The 16371-nt window shown below is 39.9% G+C and overlaps 1 protein-coding gene across 3 annotated transcripts in view; it reads right to left on the bottom strand.

Annotated features, from left to right (window-relative positions):
- Nucleotides 1-1112: 1112 nt before the first annotated feature.
- The window catches only part of Stxbp5 (syntaxin binding protein 5), a 127859-nt gene continuing 112600 nt past the window's right edge, over nt 1113-16371 (bottom strand). For all 3 annotated transcript variants that reach the window (XM_051164257.1, XM_051164258.1, XM_051164259.1), the window contains 7 exons: nt 14770-14820; nt 8697-8936; nt 7481-7850; nt 6939-7104; nt 5248-5359; nt 3686-3906; nt 1113-1535 (listed from right to left, as the gene is read on the bottom strand). In XM_051164257.1, coding sequence (XP_051020214.1) covers nt 1494-1535; nt 3686-3906; nt 5248-5359; nt 6939-7104; nt 7481-7850; nt 8697-8936; nt 14770-14820 — 1202 coding nt within the window. In that variant the 3' untranslated portion in view covers nt 1113-1493. The remainder of the gene's footprint in view (nt 1536-3685; nt 3907-5247; nt 5360-6938; nt 7105-7480; nt 7851-8696; nt 8937-14769; nt 14821-16371) is intronic.

The raw sequence follows: 16371 nt of genomic DNA, 5'->3' as shown, positions 1-16371 counted from the left end.
ACTCATCACACGGAACAGCAAACCACCACGCTTCCCATCAAATTGTGCTCTGCTTGTTCTTAAGGACTCAGTACAGACTTTCATAGAAGACAACAGGTAAGGTTCATGCACCCACTTCACTTCGCCTCTCCCTTTGTGGCTTTAACAATTACAGCCCCTGGCTCTGCGTTACAGACTGCTTCCCTTCTAGGCTGCCAGGCTACCACGAGAACCAATCATTTTGTGCCTACTGACACTTAAAGCACATCACTCTTTATTATGGGAAAAAATCAGTCACTGAAGTGAACTTATTTTCCTTTCTTTTTGCTTTTAGTATTTCAAAGGGATATGTACAGGTTGGTGATGTATTTCTACAGGAGATATTTTGTAGGTCATCAGACTAGACTCTTGGGAAATTAGACAAGAGACACTTGCAGTTTTCCATGCGGCAGCATGTGCACTAAGATTAAACTGGCTCATCACCTGAGTGTACTGGAACTGTTAGCAAATAAAGGAGATTTTAAAAAGGGAGCTGAGCATTTTACTGAAATGATAAAACACTTTTGGTTTTAGCAATTTTAATTAAATAATGCAAGGGTACATTTGGTTAAACATTTTATAAAAATTCAAGCAAAATTAAAAACAGCCAATTTCAACGTTTCTACAGATTTAACCAGTAACCGTTTTGGTGAAGTCTACCTTTAGCAGAATTGACGTGAACAAGGGCGAAAGACATTGAAGAATTCTCCTCACCACAATGGAGGTTTTCTTACTTTCTACATCGCATGGCCACCACGTGGAAACTCTCAGAAGATGAGCGATTCAGTCATGCGCTACACTTTTCCATGAAAAGTGATATATCACCTTGTTTTGCTTTTGAAAAACTAGGAATTGAACACAAGTATATAATAACAAGAACCAAAGAGGGTCCCATACACGAGCTGTGTGTATGCTTTGATTACTTAAAGCCCACCATTCAGCACAGTCTAAAGATAAGGGGACAGTTTTGCTTTTTCACTAATGACACTGATGACCAGTCTGCTTGAGAGAGGGTGAGTCCAGACAGCTGTTCATAATGCAGTCCAGACACAAATGTGAGCAGGACTTAGAACTTCTGATTTTCTGCCTTGCCCCACATCAGATCAAACACTGATGGCACACACAACGGCACAAATCTTTTGGCATAGAAAAGTTTAATACAGGAATGATCCAAGAAAGAGCCCGCCAGGCTGTCTCAACATCCCTCTGTATGTTCATCTGTCACTGTGACCCCACTTAGCTCTCCGCTTGTCAGCTCACAGCCAGCACACACCATGTGCTCCAGTTTGCACGTATGTAGATCCTTCTCAGTGAAAGCCGTGTGACTGAGGTAAAACAGTGCATGATTGTGCTGGGAAAGATGCTTCCAGCAATGCGCATCCCTTTTATGTCATCTTTCCCAGATACGCCAATGACACCAACAAGGAAATTTTCTTTTCCTTCTGGTTGAAGTTATACTTATTGGATTCTGGTTGTCAGAACTGGTACCACTTTTTATCTTTGTATTTCAGCATCATCTACAAGAAGGAAAAATCAAGAAAAGTATGTTTTCAAAATTCAAGAAAACTATTTATGACTGGTGTCCATTCTGGACTGATATTATACCGTGCTTACTTCAATTTATTTAAAGTAGCATGAATTGTTTTATTTAGACAAAATGGCTATATTCATTAAGACATTATCCTAGAAGGTGCTCAATTTCTGATATGTATTGTAATTTCTACTTGATGGGTGGTATAGTTTGGTGACTAGCAAATCACTTAAAAAAATAAGGGAGTTGTCATGGCTCTAATTAGACCTAGGGAAAGAAAGGCTGGAAAGTCTACTGCCATCTCAAAATTTAAAACTTGGCCAATTTCAACCTTTCTACAGATTTAACCAGTAACCGTTTTGGTGAAGTCTACCTTTAGCAGAATTGACGTGAACAAGGGCAAAAGACATTGAAGAATTCTCCTCACCACAATGGAGGTTTTCTTACTTTCTACATCGCATGGCCACCACGTGGAAACTCTCAGAAGATGAGCGATTCAGTCAGGTACTACATTTTGAGCCCTTGCTGTGTCTGACAAGAAATGACTCACTTTCCTTAATTGATTTCAATTGATCTGTACAATTTTTGGGTGTGCATGATTTCTTTCTCATTTTATAAATTAAAACCCAAAGCCTTTAGGTTTTACTCAAGGTTAACAGACTGCAGACTCTGGGATTTGGGCCTGGCAATCGAAAGCCAAGCGTCCACGAATGTACCTCAATGCAATGTCTGCATTAGGCTCTCCAGTGTGGCTCACAGCTGTCTCTGTAGAAGGGAGAGGCAGCTGTGCTCCTTGTCTTTGGAATGTGCAGAGTGTGAAAGTGATGGAAGTGCTTCTCTTGCACATGCTTATGGCAACAGAAACCCTGCCTTACACTGAATGCTACTTGCCTACACTGTGGGCACCCTGATGCCCTTGAACACTATAGCCAAGTATCTTCCAGGTCAAATTATCTCTTTCATACAACATAAAGAAAAGATGGCTAATGGTTGAAAAAGCAAATGAATGCTCTTAATATAGGGACTGGACAAAGATAAAAGTAACTTTGATGCTGTTCATCTGGCCAGGAAGCTAAGACATCTTCATAGGCCAATCTAGAAACCAAACATGAGAAGTCACAGGACAAAGCATGAAGGAGTCACACATATGCACAATAATAATGTGTGCTTTATATGAAGGTGTTTAAGCTGACCAGAAACAGCTTTAGAGATTTATTTTTATTTTACGTGCATAAATGCTTTTGCATGTAGTTTTGTATGTGTGCCATCTTACGTTGCAAGGCCAGAGGAGGTCCTTAGATCTCCTGGAACTGAATCTGTAGAAGGCTATGAACTGTCATGTAGGTGCTGAGAACCAGATGCAGATTTTCTGCAGGAATAAGAAGTACCCTTATCCGGGGAGCCACCTCTGCAGCCCACAAATCACTTTATTTGTCTTTTTGTTTTGTTTTCTGAGACAGGGGTTCTCTGTGTAGCCTTGATCGTCCTGGGCTCACTTTGTAGACCAGGCTGGTCTCAAACTCACAGGGATCTTCCTGCCTCTGCCTGCATGAGAACTGGGATTACAGGTGTGTGCCACAGTGCCTGGTTCACAAATTACTTTTTAATAAAGCCCTGAAACAGTCAGCAAAATTTAATTGTGTAAGCATCATTTATGGATCCCTACATTTTATGGCCTCTGTTTCTGAGGTTCATGAATTCAGCACAAAAGCTGTTCCGCTACCTCTCCATACGCATTAGTCTACGAGACACAAAGACTCACGTTAGCCAATTCTAGCTACTTAGATCTACCTGGAAGAACCCAGGAGACAAGGATTTCCTTCTCAGGAAAAGGTGCTTGCAGGCTTTGAAGAGTTAGGGAAGGCTGCCATTCCTATTGAGGCCACTGACAAACAGCTGAAAAGCTTCTAAATTGCTGACAAAGGTCCTAAAGGCAGGCATGCTCCTTCAAATGGTACAGACTTGAGGAGAGGTCAGGAACAACAGCCATATTTGTGTCATGTCTTCTTCTTGTGGTAAAAATAGGAACTTGCAATTGTATAAATTTCATGCTTGTGGAAATAATAGAATATACAAATGTAGTCACTTTGCTGTTTGCTGTATCTAGTTCCTTGGGTGACTGTGTGCCAGGCATACCTCGTGAGCATGTTTGGAGAACGAGTCTGCACTGGACAACATTGCTGCAGTCCTCTCCTCCAAGTCACTGAGTTTCTGCCCTCTTTCATCCAAGGCCAACCTGGCTCGGGCCAATTCGCCCACAACTCCGGATGCAGCTCCTTTCACACCTTCAATCCCACCGGGACCTGGGATGTGCTGTGCAAGGCTCCTGGAGGCCTTTCCTGAGGATGACTCTCCGACTAGAAGGTTTTAATAAATTGGAGAAAAAATAAATAAGAATCCCACCATGTGGCAGCATTAAAACACATTTTGTGAATTGTGTGGCAATACAAGTAGAATAGTTAACTTTATAACATACTTTTGTTGTGTTTTGAATTATTTTTAGATGCTTTTCCGAGCAGCCAAAACTACAATACACCGTTCTAAACTCCCTACCATCCATGCATCCGCCTTCCCATCCATTCATCCAATCAGGACCTTGTGTATGGTAGGCAAGCTCCTTTCTACTTAAATTAACTCTCAACTCAGTTCTTTCTAAAAATAAGTAACTGTTGCCAGGTTAAAAAAAATGTCCCCTTCTTCAAGATGGCTATACTTTAATTTCTGGGAGGCAGGGATATGTCACCCTATGATAGAAAAGGGGCTTCACACGTGACTAAGCTAAGGACCTAAGACCTGGATTGGTTATCTTGCCTCATCTAGAGGAGAGCAATCAAATCACAGGACTCCTTAAGAGCGAAGTGTTCTTAGTAGTCAGGGAGAGATGTGGATTTAGAAAGACAGAAAAACACGACACTGCCTTGCACTGCACAGAGACCAGGCCATGCATAGCTACCCAGAGCCTCCCAGGAAGAACACAGTGCAGGTAGTGCCAGGTAAACCGGGCTTATTTCTAACACACAGAACTGAAGCCAGACGCCTCATAAGCTGGGTTATTTTAGGTCATTTGTGGTACAACAGCAGTGACAGAAAGCTAATACAAATAACAATTGATGGAGATTTCATTTTTAGCTTTTGTATTACTAATTTATCCAGTACTTGTAAAAACTTAGCTACAAATCTTTTGCCTTTGATGGGGACAGTGGGCCCTTGGCCACTCCTCTCTCTCTCTCTCTCTCCTTCCCAGCTCTATGAGGCAAGAAGCTGTGCTCCCAGCCGACTGTTCTCCATTACCCAGCTCCAGATGACAGTCAGTCACTGAGGGTTGGGACTGTTCGCTGCGGACAATCTTGCTGGGCTAGAGCTTATAGCGGAAGAGAGCTGGTCTAGCATGTGTGAAGCCCAAGCCTCAGCTCCCAGTACTGGAAAAATACCCAAACAAATAAAGCCAACTATCTTCCTTGTATGTTGATTTCTCTCTGGTAGCCCCTTGAAGTTATACTGATTTTGACTGCCTGAGAAAAATATTTTCCTGATTGAGGACAGAATGAGAAAATAACTTTACGTCTTTTGTGAAACCATGGATATAATTATTGTAATGAATATGAAAAAGTATAATTTATACATGTAACAAAAATTTTCCATGGGTTGAATATTTTTGTCTTAAAGAAATATAAACCAAATTAAATCAGCCAACTTACATAGTTCTTCCCTATCGAGAGACTGTGCCCCGCCTCCGAATAAGCCTTTAAAGAAGCCTCTGTTTGGTGCTTCCGGTGTTTCCACAGGAGTGAAGAGCTCACCGAGCATCTCCTTTAAAATGAAAACAAATTATAGTGGTAAAGCTTCAGGGAAACAGAAGTGTAACTGACAAGGGCAGCACTGGAGATGCTGTAAGGTGGAGACGGATCCCTGGAGGTTCCCCAACAGCTAACGAGCACATTCCGAGTGGTCAGGTCAGGAGCACAGGGACTTACGCTAATAGTGAGCTTCTAACACCAGCTTCCCTGAGACGAACTAGCTTCTTCTCCTCCCACTATACTATTTGTTTGCATTAGGAACAAGACAGTATGTGTGCTGCCAGGATGAGGAGATGTAACTTCTGTGATCCAGACTGTCTTGGTTTATATCCCAGGCTGGCCTGGAACAAAACATCTTTCTGTAAGTCCTGGGTCTGAACTAACATGGCCAGTGAGTATTTGATTTCAAGAAAACACTCAACTTATAATCTGTGTGGCAACCAAGTCACCTTCTGATAGAAGGAACATTCTCTACCAGCAGGCTGAGGTGGTCAGCATAACACCACCATGCTCAGTCTCAGAACTATCATCTTGACTGAAACCAGAACAACTGTCCTTTCTCATAAGCATGTAATTTTCATAAGCATCATTCTGACTCACGGAATTTGAGAGACATGGCAGGAAGAGGGCAGAGTGGCTGGTACACTGTCAAGCTTGCCCTAAACTTACTGTCAGTAGTCTTCAGACAGAAGAAGAGGTAAGAGGAAGTCTGCAGAGAGGAATGGCGACTAACAGGGAGAGGCTAGCCATGGAAGGAGCACATAAACCTATGGACAACGAACTACTAAATGGAGAAAACAGTCAGCTACAATCCTCCCCACTCAGACCAGGAACAAAGCGCGGTGTCCGCTCTCCCCACTCCCACTCACTAGAGCTTGCAGTCTTCGTGAGGGCATTGAGACAAGAAGGACATAAAGAGATGACAGGAAGGGAGAAGTCCTTTACTTACCACAGAGCTTGATCAGAAAAATGCTTTCCCAATGTTTTGATATAGTTATGGTGTGTCTTAATTTCTTATGTGGTTGTCTTTAGAAGATGAGAAGTGTAGACTCTGAACTCACCAATTTGTGTTCTTAGAACAGGAGGAGGCTTGGGGGCTGCAGCTGAGAAACCTTTGCCTTACCCAAGACTTTTTTCCATTCACTTCCTTTTAAGAGATTTACAGTTTGGAGGCTAAAATGCAGACTGATGAGCTACTGTGATAGTTGTATTAAGCAAATTAAATGTCTTAAAAAGACAAAATTACATGTTTTTTTCTCCTCATTTTTGGGTTCTAGATTTGTACTGATCCATAAAATTATAATTATATATAGATGACATGAGAGTAGAAGAAAACCGTGTAGGGTACATGAGGACTAATTAGGAGGCAGACAGAGAAGGGAATGGCAGTGCGGGGCTATGCCCCAAGTATATAATATATGTACATGGAAGCTTCCCTATGAAACCCAGTATAGAATAATACTATAAAACATAAACAAAGCAAAAAGGGCCTGTGTTTCCCCACACTGGCTCATATGTGCATTCCTATGAGGAAAGGGGACAGACATGAGGACCCTTAAGCTCTACAGAATTTCTAATCCTGTGCTGCTGACCTGAAGGTTTTCACACGTCTCTTGACTGTAGGTGAGTCTCTGGATTTCTGTCGGTGAAACAAGGTATAAGGCCTGTCCATTGTTGGCAAAGCAGAATGTCCTGGCTATCCGCATGTTGGTAAGCGGCAGGTAGTAGACATCCAATAGAGGTCTCAAGCTTGGCAAACTTGAGGGAAAATACATAATTTGTTAGTAATAAGCAACAAATTATTTATAGATGCTATAGGGCAGGAACAATGTGTAATGATGCTATATACGAAGACATGGCAGTGAAAACCACTACTCTGAATGCTATGCTAGAAAATTAATTAAAGAAAAAAAAGAGAAAAATGGCTGTGGTCTTTAAACGGCTTAGTCTCTATAGCTGGGGCGGGGAGGGGATGCGATCTGTACTGCTGAGATCCTTGATTACTATCACATGAACGAAAACAACTTCTCAGTGGGTAAGGCTGTAAGCAACACAGTACTTTTTTACAATCTGGATTTTATAGTGTGACCCAAGCAGAAATGCTGCATGCATTACACAATGACCTCCTTCTTACCTAAAAGTCATAATATGGCCATTGGCACAGAAGCACGCGAGGCAGACACTGCTGCTCAGTGCTACAATGTCTCCGCGAAGCACGAAGGAAGTCTCAGTGATGCTCTGCTTATATGCACAGCTCTGGGTGGGCAGGGAGATGACTTTTGCTTGCTTTTCAGAACATATCACTGCATACTGGTTTTCACTAATTTCCTGAGAAGAGGAGGGGGAAACTGAGACAGGTCGCCGCTTTTTCAACTTCTCCTTTTCGTCTTTTTCTTCAGGAATGTTGTGTTCTTTCCAGGGTTCGTATGCAGGTGGCAACAAGCAGCCCGTGGCATCCAGAAACGCCATTCTTAAGATTGCACCTTTTAACCTCAATATAGTACCTAGAATGTAGAAGTGGAGTGTATACTTCCATTTTTAAAATTTAGAGGAAATATGCTTTTCCAACTCTGACACTAAACACACAGAAATATGTTGACTGAACGTTGCACTGAACATGTAAAATTCTACGAGGTCCCTGATAAAATCCAAGACTCAAGCCATGTTATTAAGGTGTCTGGAAAAATACATCATCACTACACACTCCAAAAATAAATGTCAAATGTTAACAATTTACAATTAAATAATAAATTTTGCACACACATATCTGTGTGCAAGAGCAGAGATGGCTTCTCGGGATTCTTTGTTAATGTTGGTTACACTGAGCTCTGTGACCTGCTGAAGGAATAAATAAATGTTGTTTTCTTTAAATATAGAACTAGAAAATTTATTTTAATTAAAATATTTAAAACTGACTTGTATATACAGGCACCTGTGGAAGTGAGAGGGCAACTTTGGGAACTAGGTCTCTCCCCTGGTTTCTGAGGCAGGCCTCTTCTCCCCTGTGCAGTGCAGTCCACGCTGGCTGGCCTGAGAGCTCTGGACCACTTTCCCTGTCTTACCTGATATGGGAGTGCTGTGTTTACAGATGTGCACCACCTGCTCTGAGCTATTCAGGTGAGGCCTGGGGACTGAACTCTAGTCAGCAAGCTTAAGTGTTTAAGGTTTTACTTGGTGAGCCTTATCCACGACTATAAAATATTTATTTCTTAGAACATAAAACCGTCACTAATACCATTTGTCTTTACAATGCTTAGACCAGTAAATAAGAAGCTGGGGCTTCTAGTTAAGCCAGAAGATGTCCCACATGGACATGCATGTGTATGCAGCTCCAGGACATACATACGTACCACTTGGAGACACGATCACTGGCTGCAGGAGTCTTTGCTCAGGCCCAGGGGGAAGGTTCAGGGTGATGGCGAACACTGTTCCCAGGGTAGTTCCCACCCACAGACACGGGGATGGGGAAGTGTCTGTTTTCCGAGTGAAAGTTTCACAGAAGTGAAGAGCAGAGATGGCTTCCCGGGACTCTTTGTCAATGCTGGTTACGCTTGAGCTCCGCGATCTGCTGAAGGAATTATCCTTTACGTCTGAAATGATTAAAAATGTGGGGTTGCTTTAGTTTACAAAATATCACACTTCCTTTGTAGTTATTGTTACAATAACAAAGTTAATATTCTTTTAGGTGAAAAGAAAAGCAATTTACCTCTATGTTAATAAAATTTCCTTTTACTTAAATGTAAAATGCAAATAAATAAATGCATAGTTTTCAGAAGTGAGAGGAGTACCTTCCAAAGAAACACTGAATGTGTGACCTCCGCTGTTGGCACCTACTGTTCACGGAGCTGTTATCTCCTTAGCGTCATAATTCACGGTTAGGTAAAGCTAAAAATGTAAAGGCTTTGCAAGTCTTTCATGCACAAGCTGCTTCTGGAAGTGCTTGAACCGCGAACCACTTGTTCCTCAGTCTGTCCACATGACCACCATAACAGCCAACACAAAGGGCTGCCCCTGTTTCCCTTGAATAGGAACAACATGCATCTCAGAAGTTTGGCTTCAACATGTGTAACTGGTGTCTGGCTCACTCTTAATGGCAGGCATTTTTCTCTACTCAAGTTTGTCTGTAATGATATAGTTACTTTAATTTTATGTACATTAGTGTTTTGCCTGCAGGTGTGTCTGTGTGACACTGTCAGACTCCCAGAATTGTTCTGGACAGGGGTAAGCTGCCAGGTGAGTGCTGTAAATTGAGTGTGGGTCCTCTGGTGCTCTTAACTCCTGAGCCATCTCCAAAGCCTGACGTAGATATTTATAATTATACTCATTAATACTTTTTCCCACTAGTGTTTTGTGTTCAATCCCAATTCAAGCCTTGGCTTTCTTCCCTAGGAACTGCATTCCCAAATGCTTCCAAACATGCTTTCTGCTTTGTGTCCTGAGAAATAATACTGTTAATAAAGCATTACACTCTGCTGACATTAGGACATTCGGGCTACCTGGGGCAATCTACAGTCCCAATTGCATGCTTCAATTTACCTACAAAAGGGCTGGGATGCCAAGTTCTGTCTCAATGTTGTTTCTTTTTTTTAAAGTCACAAATCTAGTTCCATTATTCTAAATTGAGGTTCTCATCGCCACTTACCTAGGTGGATGATCCTACCTTTAGTTTCTTACTGCTAATACAACTCAATCTTATACAGCACAATTACAATTCAAGTGCTGTGATTACAAATCCCTCATTAGCTTGTATTTGTCTACTTAGTCACGTTCAGTGGTACTAAGGATGTCCAGAAGCCTCACATCATACCTTAACTTCCTGGTTCTGGCTCCTGATCTTATACCTCTTCAGTTTGCTATGGAATCTAAATGGAAACTCTGGATTTTTTGCAAACAGGACCCGAGTTTAACTTCTGTGATCTTCTAGTCTTTGTGCTCAACCTTCTGTACCAAACAACGCTTGCCATCTCAGTCAGTTATCAGGATGCCTAAGCACAAAGGTCCTCTGGTCTTTGCATCTACAGCTATTGAGCTTACTTCTCTCCCAGGTGTCAGGGAACATTTGTTGCCAGTTATTTCTAAGCTCGCATACTTCCTGCTCTAGGAGGACTATAGTGCAAGGACTGTATCCTTTTGATGCTCTGTAGAATTTTCTAGAGCTTTACTTATAAAGTTTATTCAATAAATACTTACTGTAGATGGATTTTTAATTGACAGTTGAAGTCATTTTGTTCAATGGTGCCATTAAATATATTAAAATTAAAATTTTACATATAAAACTTTATATATTAAAATTCCCAGAAACTTCTAAAAAAAAATCACACCTAGTACACTTCACTTATAAAATTATGGCTTTCAATATCTTAAAAATTAAATATCACTAATAAAAATGCAACAAAGCTTTCTAAGCTATATTTCAGTAAAAGGTATTACTCAATCCTTATACTCCCATGAACTTTATGTAAAAAATAAATTTAGATTCATAAATTGAAAATATTTCTCCAGTAATTTTATGTAACATAATTTTGACGATCACCAATCTCTAAACTTATTAGTAATGACAACAGTGAGGGTCATATCTAACTGTAATTTCTAGCACATCTTTCTTTTGGCCAAAAGTCTACTCTTCTGTTATAGACACTATCATGGAGGATGCGTTGGCTGCTGTGACGTGGACAAGATTTGAGTGTGTCATACAAAGAAGTTCAGGCCTGAGAATGGCAGCGCTGATGGTAACAGACATTTAAGGGCAGGATCCAGTAGGAAGTTTGCATGCCATTGCAGCACCGCCCACAGGGGACACGTGTGCAGTTCTCAAGGAATCCTGGGCTAGCTGACACAAGAAGAGTCAGAATAAAAAGAGCAGGCCTGGCCTCGGCCTCTGTCTCACTTCTGGCCTAGTTGCCATGTGTTCTGTCCCTGTGATACACACTCCCACTGTGATGCCTTACATCATGATGTGATGCAGTGAGAAAGCCCTGACCAGAGACAAGCAGATGAAGGTACCATGCATGCAAACTTTTACAATGTGAATTATTAATAAGGAAACTCTTTATTAAAGACGTGGGTATTTTGTTACGGCAACCAAAAATGACTGAAGCCCTTAATGTAAGTGAAGCAACTTTCCAGAACTGATAACCACCACACTCTGGATGAGTTTGTAAAATGGTACTGACTATAGAAGCGTATTAACATTTGTAAATCTTCAACGCCACTTTTTAAAATTAAAATAGAAATGAATTTTCCAACGATAACATATTTTGTTACCTAAATAATACACATAAAGGACAGACAATATTAGTTGTGTCCTAGTCATAACAATGAGAAGTAATGACACAAGGAGAGTTGTAATACGAATTTCAGTAAACTATCATGGGAAAAATCTGTAATATTTGTTAAAAACATAGATGAGTAACAATAACTTACACAGCACTCAGGAAGGCAGAGGCAAGAGGGTCTCTGTGAGTTTGAGGCCAGCCTGGTCTACAAACCTAGTCCAGGACAGCCAGTCCTGTCTCAAAAAACCAAAAACCAACCAACTAACCAAAAAACCAATTCTCACCCAAACAACGTACATTTTAAATGTTAATTCAAAGCCATTAGTACACAGTATATTAGTTTAATGGACTAACTTAATATCAAATACTAAGCTATATGGCAGTTTTATTATGTGATTTACCTGTAAGAGTTAGATCACCAAAGAAAGTCTAGGCTACATCAATATAAGGAAACGGATTGAAGAACACCTGAGTTCCGGCGTGATGGACATATGGTGCCTATTTTATCATCTACTTAAACATTTAAAATTAAGTCAGGATTTTCAGTGTTTCATGAAATACAACTCTACCTACCCCTTTTAAGTTAGAAGGTATGGGTCTCTGTGGCTTGATTGTTTTTAGAAAGTGAACAGAGTAAGCAAAATAGACCAGTTTCAGTTATTCATTTGCTTCTTTGAGACACTGCCTCAGTGTGTAGATCAGGTTGGCTTCACACTCTTGATTTTCTGGCCTCACTTTGAAAGCTAGGATAACAAGTGTGCACTATTGGACAGATTAAAAATTCTGGTATGAAGAACAGAAATAAAAATTGCTAGAATAAAGCTAGGCTTGCCAACTGCCAGGCATGCTCACAGTGTTATGTTCTATCATTCGTATTGAATCTACATAATCATCTTGAAAAATATCATTACTTAACAAGTAATTAAGAAGCCTATAAAATGGAGTGGATGCACATTAACTAAGTTACTTGTATAATTTTGAAAAATAGTACATGTTTTTAAGAAAACAGTAGTTTGGAATACATATATTTTTTACTAGCCTTAGAAGCACTTTGTCTGTTTCTCCACGTGACAGCCCTGGCTGTCCTGGAGCTCACTCTGTTGTAGACCACGCTGACCTCAATCTCACAGAGATCAACCTGCCTCTGCCTCCTGAGTGCTGGGACTAAGGGCATGCACCAGCACGCCAACGCACCTCTAAATGAGGACTTGAGAATATGAAACTTTTAAGATGCTGAAAGACTCACAGTCAGTTTAACTGGTGATATTTAATATGATGAAAATCCTGGATCGCTCCAACGCTATAAGAGAGTTTTGGGTGACTGTTCAGGCAGCAAACTGTCTCTGTCATCTTCTCATTTGGGAAGCTGATAACTTGTACTCCCGGTATACTCTGGTAATTAATTTTATTCCTTCTCAAGTCTTTGATGGGGTTAAAGACCAGATAAATTTAGTTTTACAATTAAGCTTAGCTGTTTAGGGGTTAAGACATTTTTAGGTCTACATGGACGTTTTAAGTTGATAATGATGAGACATGATAGATATTGATTTACATTGAGAATTTTAAATGCACCAAGATAGGAAAGAAGTTTTCAAGGCTGCCAAATACAAACAGGCAAAACACTATGAATGTAACATCTATATAATTCTTGATTGTTTCATGGTTCTTCTTGCTGTAGGTATTTTCTTGAATATATGTGTAATAATATAAATGTATATGTAAAAATATTTAATAAAAAATTGTAAAAAAATGAAAAAATCCTGGACCTCTTCTAGAGCAACATATATAATGTAAGCCTAAGAAATACTTGAGTTTAAATTATGACTTTCATTTTTAAGGTATAATTCATACTTTTACAGTTTTATATAATGCTTTTAATTAAGCTTATTCTTTGACAACACACACACACACACACACACACACACACACACACACACACACACACTCCTATACCTACAGGGCACTCAGATTTTCATTTTTATAATAAAGGATGCTGGCCTTCCTTTAGCCTGCATTTTATGATTAATTCTCATTTCCTCTTAAGAGTAGCAGTACAGGATTCCCATGATCAGTGCTTTGATAGCGGTATACATAGTGCACCTGTCCTAATTACTGCATGCTTCCTCTCAGGATAAGAGGAAAGAGCAGTGGTAGAGAGCTGGGCAAAAGCCAGTATGTTGAACCAGAGCAACACCTAAGTCTGATAAGGAATCTAGCTAATAACAGTGGGGGTGGGTGGAATGAGTGGGCAACATCCAGAACAACACCCCAGTTATCTCTAAGATTGTGCTCAGCAAAAGCATCTTTCAGTAACTTCTTCAACTAAGACAGACATTTCTAGGGAGGGGATTCTAAGAGAGATGTGGCTCTGCCAGAAGTACTGCATTGCTCAGCCTGTGGGTCATGACTCCTTCGGGGGCACATCAGATATCCCGCAATCAGATATTACACCATGATTCATAACAGTAGAAAAATGACAGGTATGAAGTAGCAAGGAAATGATTTTATGGTAGGGGGTCACCACAAATGTGAGGGGCTGCATTAAAGGGTCACAGCAACAGAAGGTGAGAGCCCCTGCTGTACAGCATGGATCTTGTCACCTTTATTGCAATCTCATTTGTCAATGAAAGAGCGAAAGCTCTTCTGAGATGAATTAAAGCATAAAGTCTGGGCGCCCTGCCCTTGCTGTGGTAATGAATGAGCTCCATAAAAGCATTGTATAGAGTATTCCTAGTTCACTATCAAAGTTAGCAGTGACACCCTTCAGTAAGAGATCTGTCCTATTTTTAACGTATTGAAATCGTATAAAATTAAGTGTATAGAGTTTAAAATAAGTTTTTTAATGGGTGGGATATAAATATTTAATAAAATTTAATAGGTAATTGAGAAAGATTTACTAAATTTTATTTAGACAAAATCAAGACCGGCAAGGGAATATGTATTTTGTTTTGCATGAGTGTGTATCCTAAACACTATTTCAAAAGCTGCTAAATCACAGAGCATCTTGTCATTTTAACATTGGCTTCAGTATGATCTACATCACCATACTTTTCTATCTTCTTTTCTCCACTTTCCTAATATACTGTGCGGATGGTCCATGAGTTCTTCCTTCTCCCAGGTTCCCCCTTAAGGCATTTACTCTACTTACCCAAGTCAGGCTTCAGGTCAGTCGGCAAGCTTAACTTCCTTGACATCTTTGCTGAAAAATAAAGTATATTTTTAAAATTCTGAGAACTATTTGATTAATATTTACCATAGCAACTGATTTTCAAGATAGAAGTGAATAGTTTTATTCCTAAATCTAGATTCTGGGATAATTAAAATATGTTTAATAGCATCAGGAGTGGAAAACAAATCTTACTTCCAATTTTTAGAAAGTGTGTACTTACTTGATGTAATCTTTGTGTGCTTGAAGCTCTTACTTCAAGGCAGCATTTTCAACTCTTAACTTAAAAATCATTTCTTGCTTAGGGCTACAGGATGTTTGGCTTTTCTACAAGGAGAAAAGTTGTTCCTCAGAAGGACTGTTTGCGGGTGAGGCAACAGTCATGAGAGCAGGCGAGGTTATGAGATAGAACATCTTCCTAGCTCCCAACTCCATGGTTATTGCACTCATTATTTTTTAAATTAATTTTTAGAATATAAGACATATCTATGTCTCTAAACAAATCAAAGTATTTATGCAATAAACACATTTGACAGAACCATTATTTGATATAAATTAATATTTCCACTTCTATATCAGTGAGGAAACACAAGTTATGCTTAATCTAAAATCATGGTATTTATATAAAATATAAATATAGGTATGTTGTGTAATAGAAAATTTAAAAGTTTATCCACGAACTTCATGGAATTCACTTCCCATCCTCAAAATCAGTTATTATTGCCTTAGTGTAGGAAGAGGTTGAAGTTAGGAGTCCGTCTGCTACGTCTATTATGTTAGTGGTAATGCATGCATCATACAATGGTGCTTCCTATGCGACATTTTGAAAAAAAATGGTTAATACGTGAATGCATATATTTGGTTAGAGTTTGGACGGTTAGGAGATATTTAAAGCACAGACCCTGCTAGTCCATAAGGGCGCCATGTAAACAAAGAGAAATCCAGTCATAGTACATAACTTCCACATCTAAAAAAATGACAAATGCAGTGTTAGGAATAGGCATTATGCAGACTGGAAAGGGCTTTGGGGGGAGGGGCTACGTCATCTTGTTACTGCTTAGCTTGACTTAGCTAATTAGTCTACTCTAACAAAGCAACTGGTCTAGTTATATATCAGTTGTCTCATGTTCACCAGCTTAGCTTACTAAGTCTGAGACAAGAGATAAAAGATAATACAAAATTAGAGGACCTGACTATAATCTCAGCTGTTCACCTCACATATCTGGGTGTTACTATATTTCATGTACAATACCCTTAGAGGTAGAAGACATTGTGTCCCTCAAATAGTCTTCCAAAGGCAATATTAAATCGATGCTTTCAAGGACACCACAGAAGTCTTCACCAGATACAGATACAGATACAGATAGATTGGTAATAACATGGTCAGGTTACTGTGAGTCACTAGCACCCACTTCTCAGACATGAACGTGCTCATGAATCACGTGTTCCTGCATCTGCAGGCAGCCTAGTGCTTCTTTATGCCAACCCTATGATAATAGTCCTAGGACAGGGGGCGGGGGACTTTTAAGACTAATGTATAAGATCAACGTTTAAAGTTTATTCAAAAATAAAAATCAACATATA

The sequence above is a fragment of the Acomys russatus genome, chromosome 21 (assembly GCF_903995435.1).
Source record: "Acomys russatus chromosome 21, mAcoRus1.1, whole genome shotgun sequence".
Taxonomy (NCBI): Eukaryota; Metazoa; Chordata; class Mammalia; order Rodentia; family Muridae; genus Acomys; species Acomys russatus.
The sequence above is the reverse complement of the archived record's forward strand: the minus strand, read 5'-3'. Positions and strand labels throughout refer to the sequence as shown.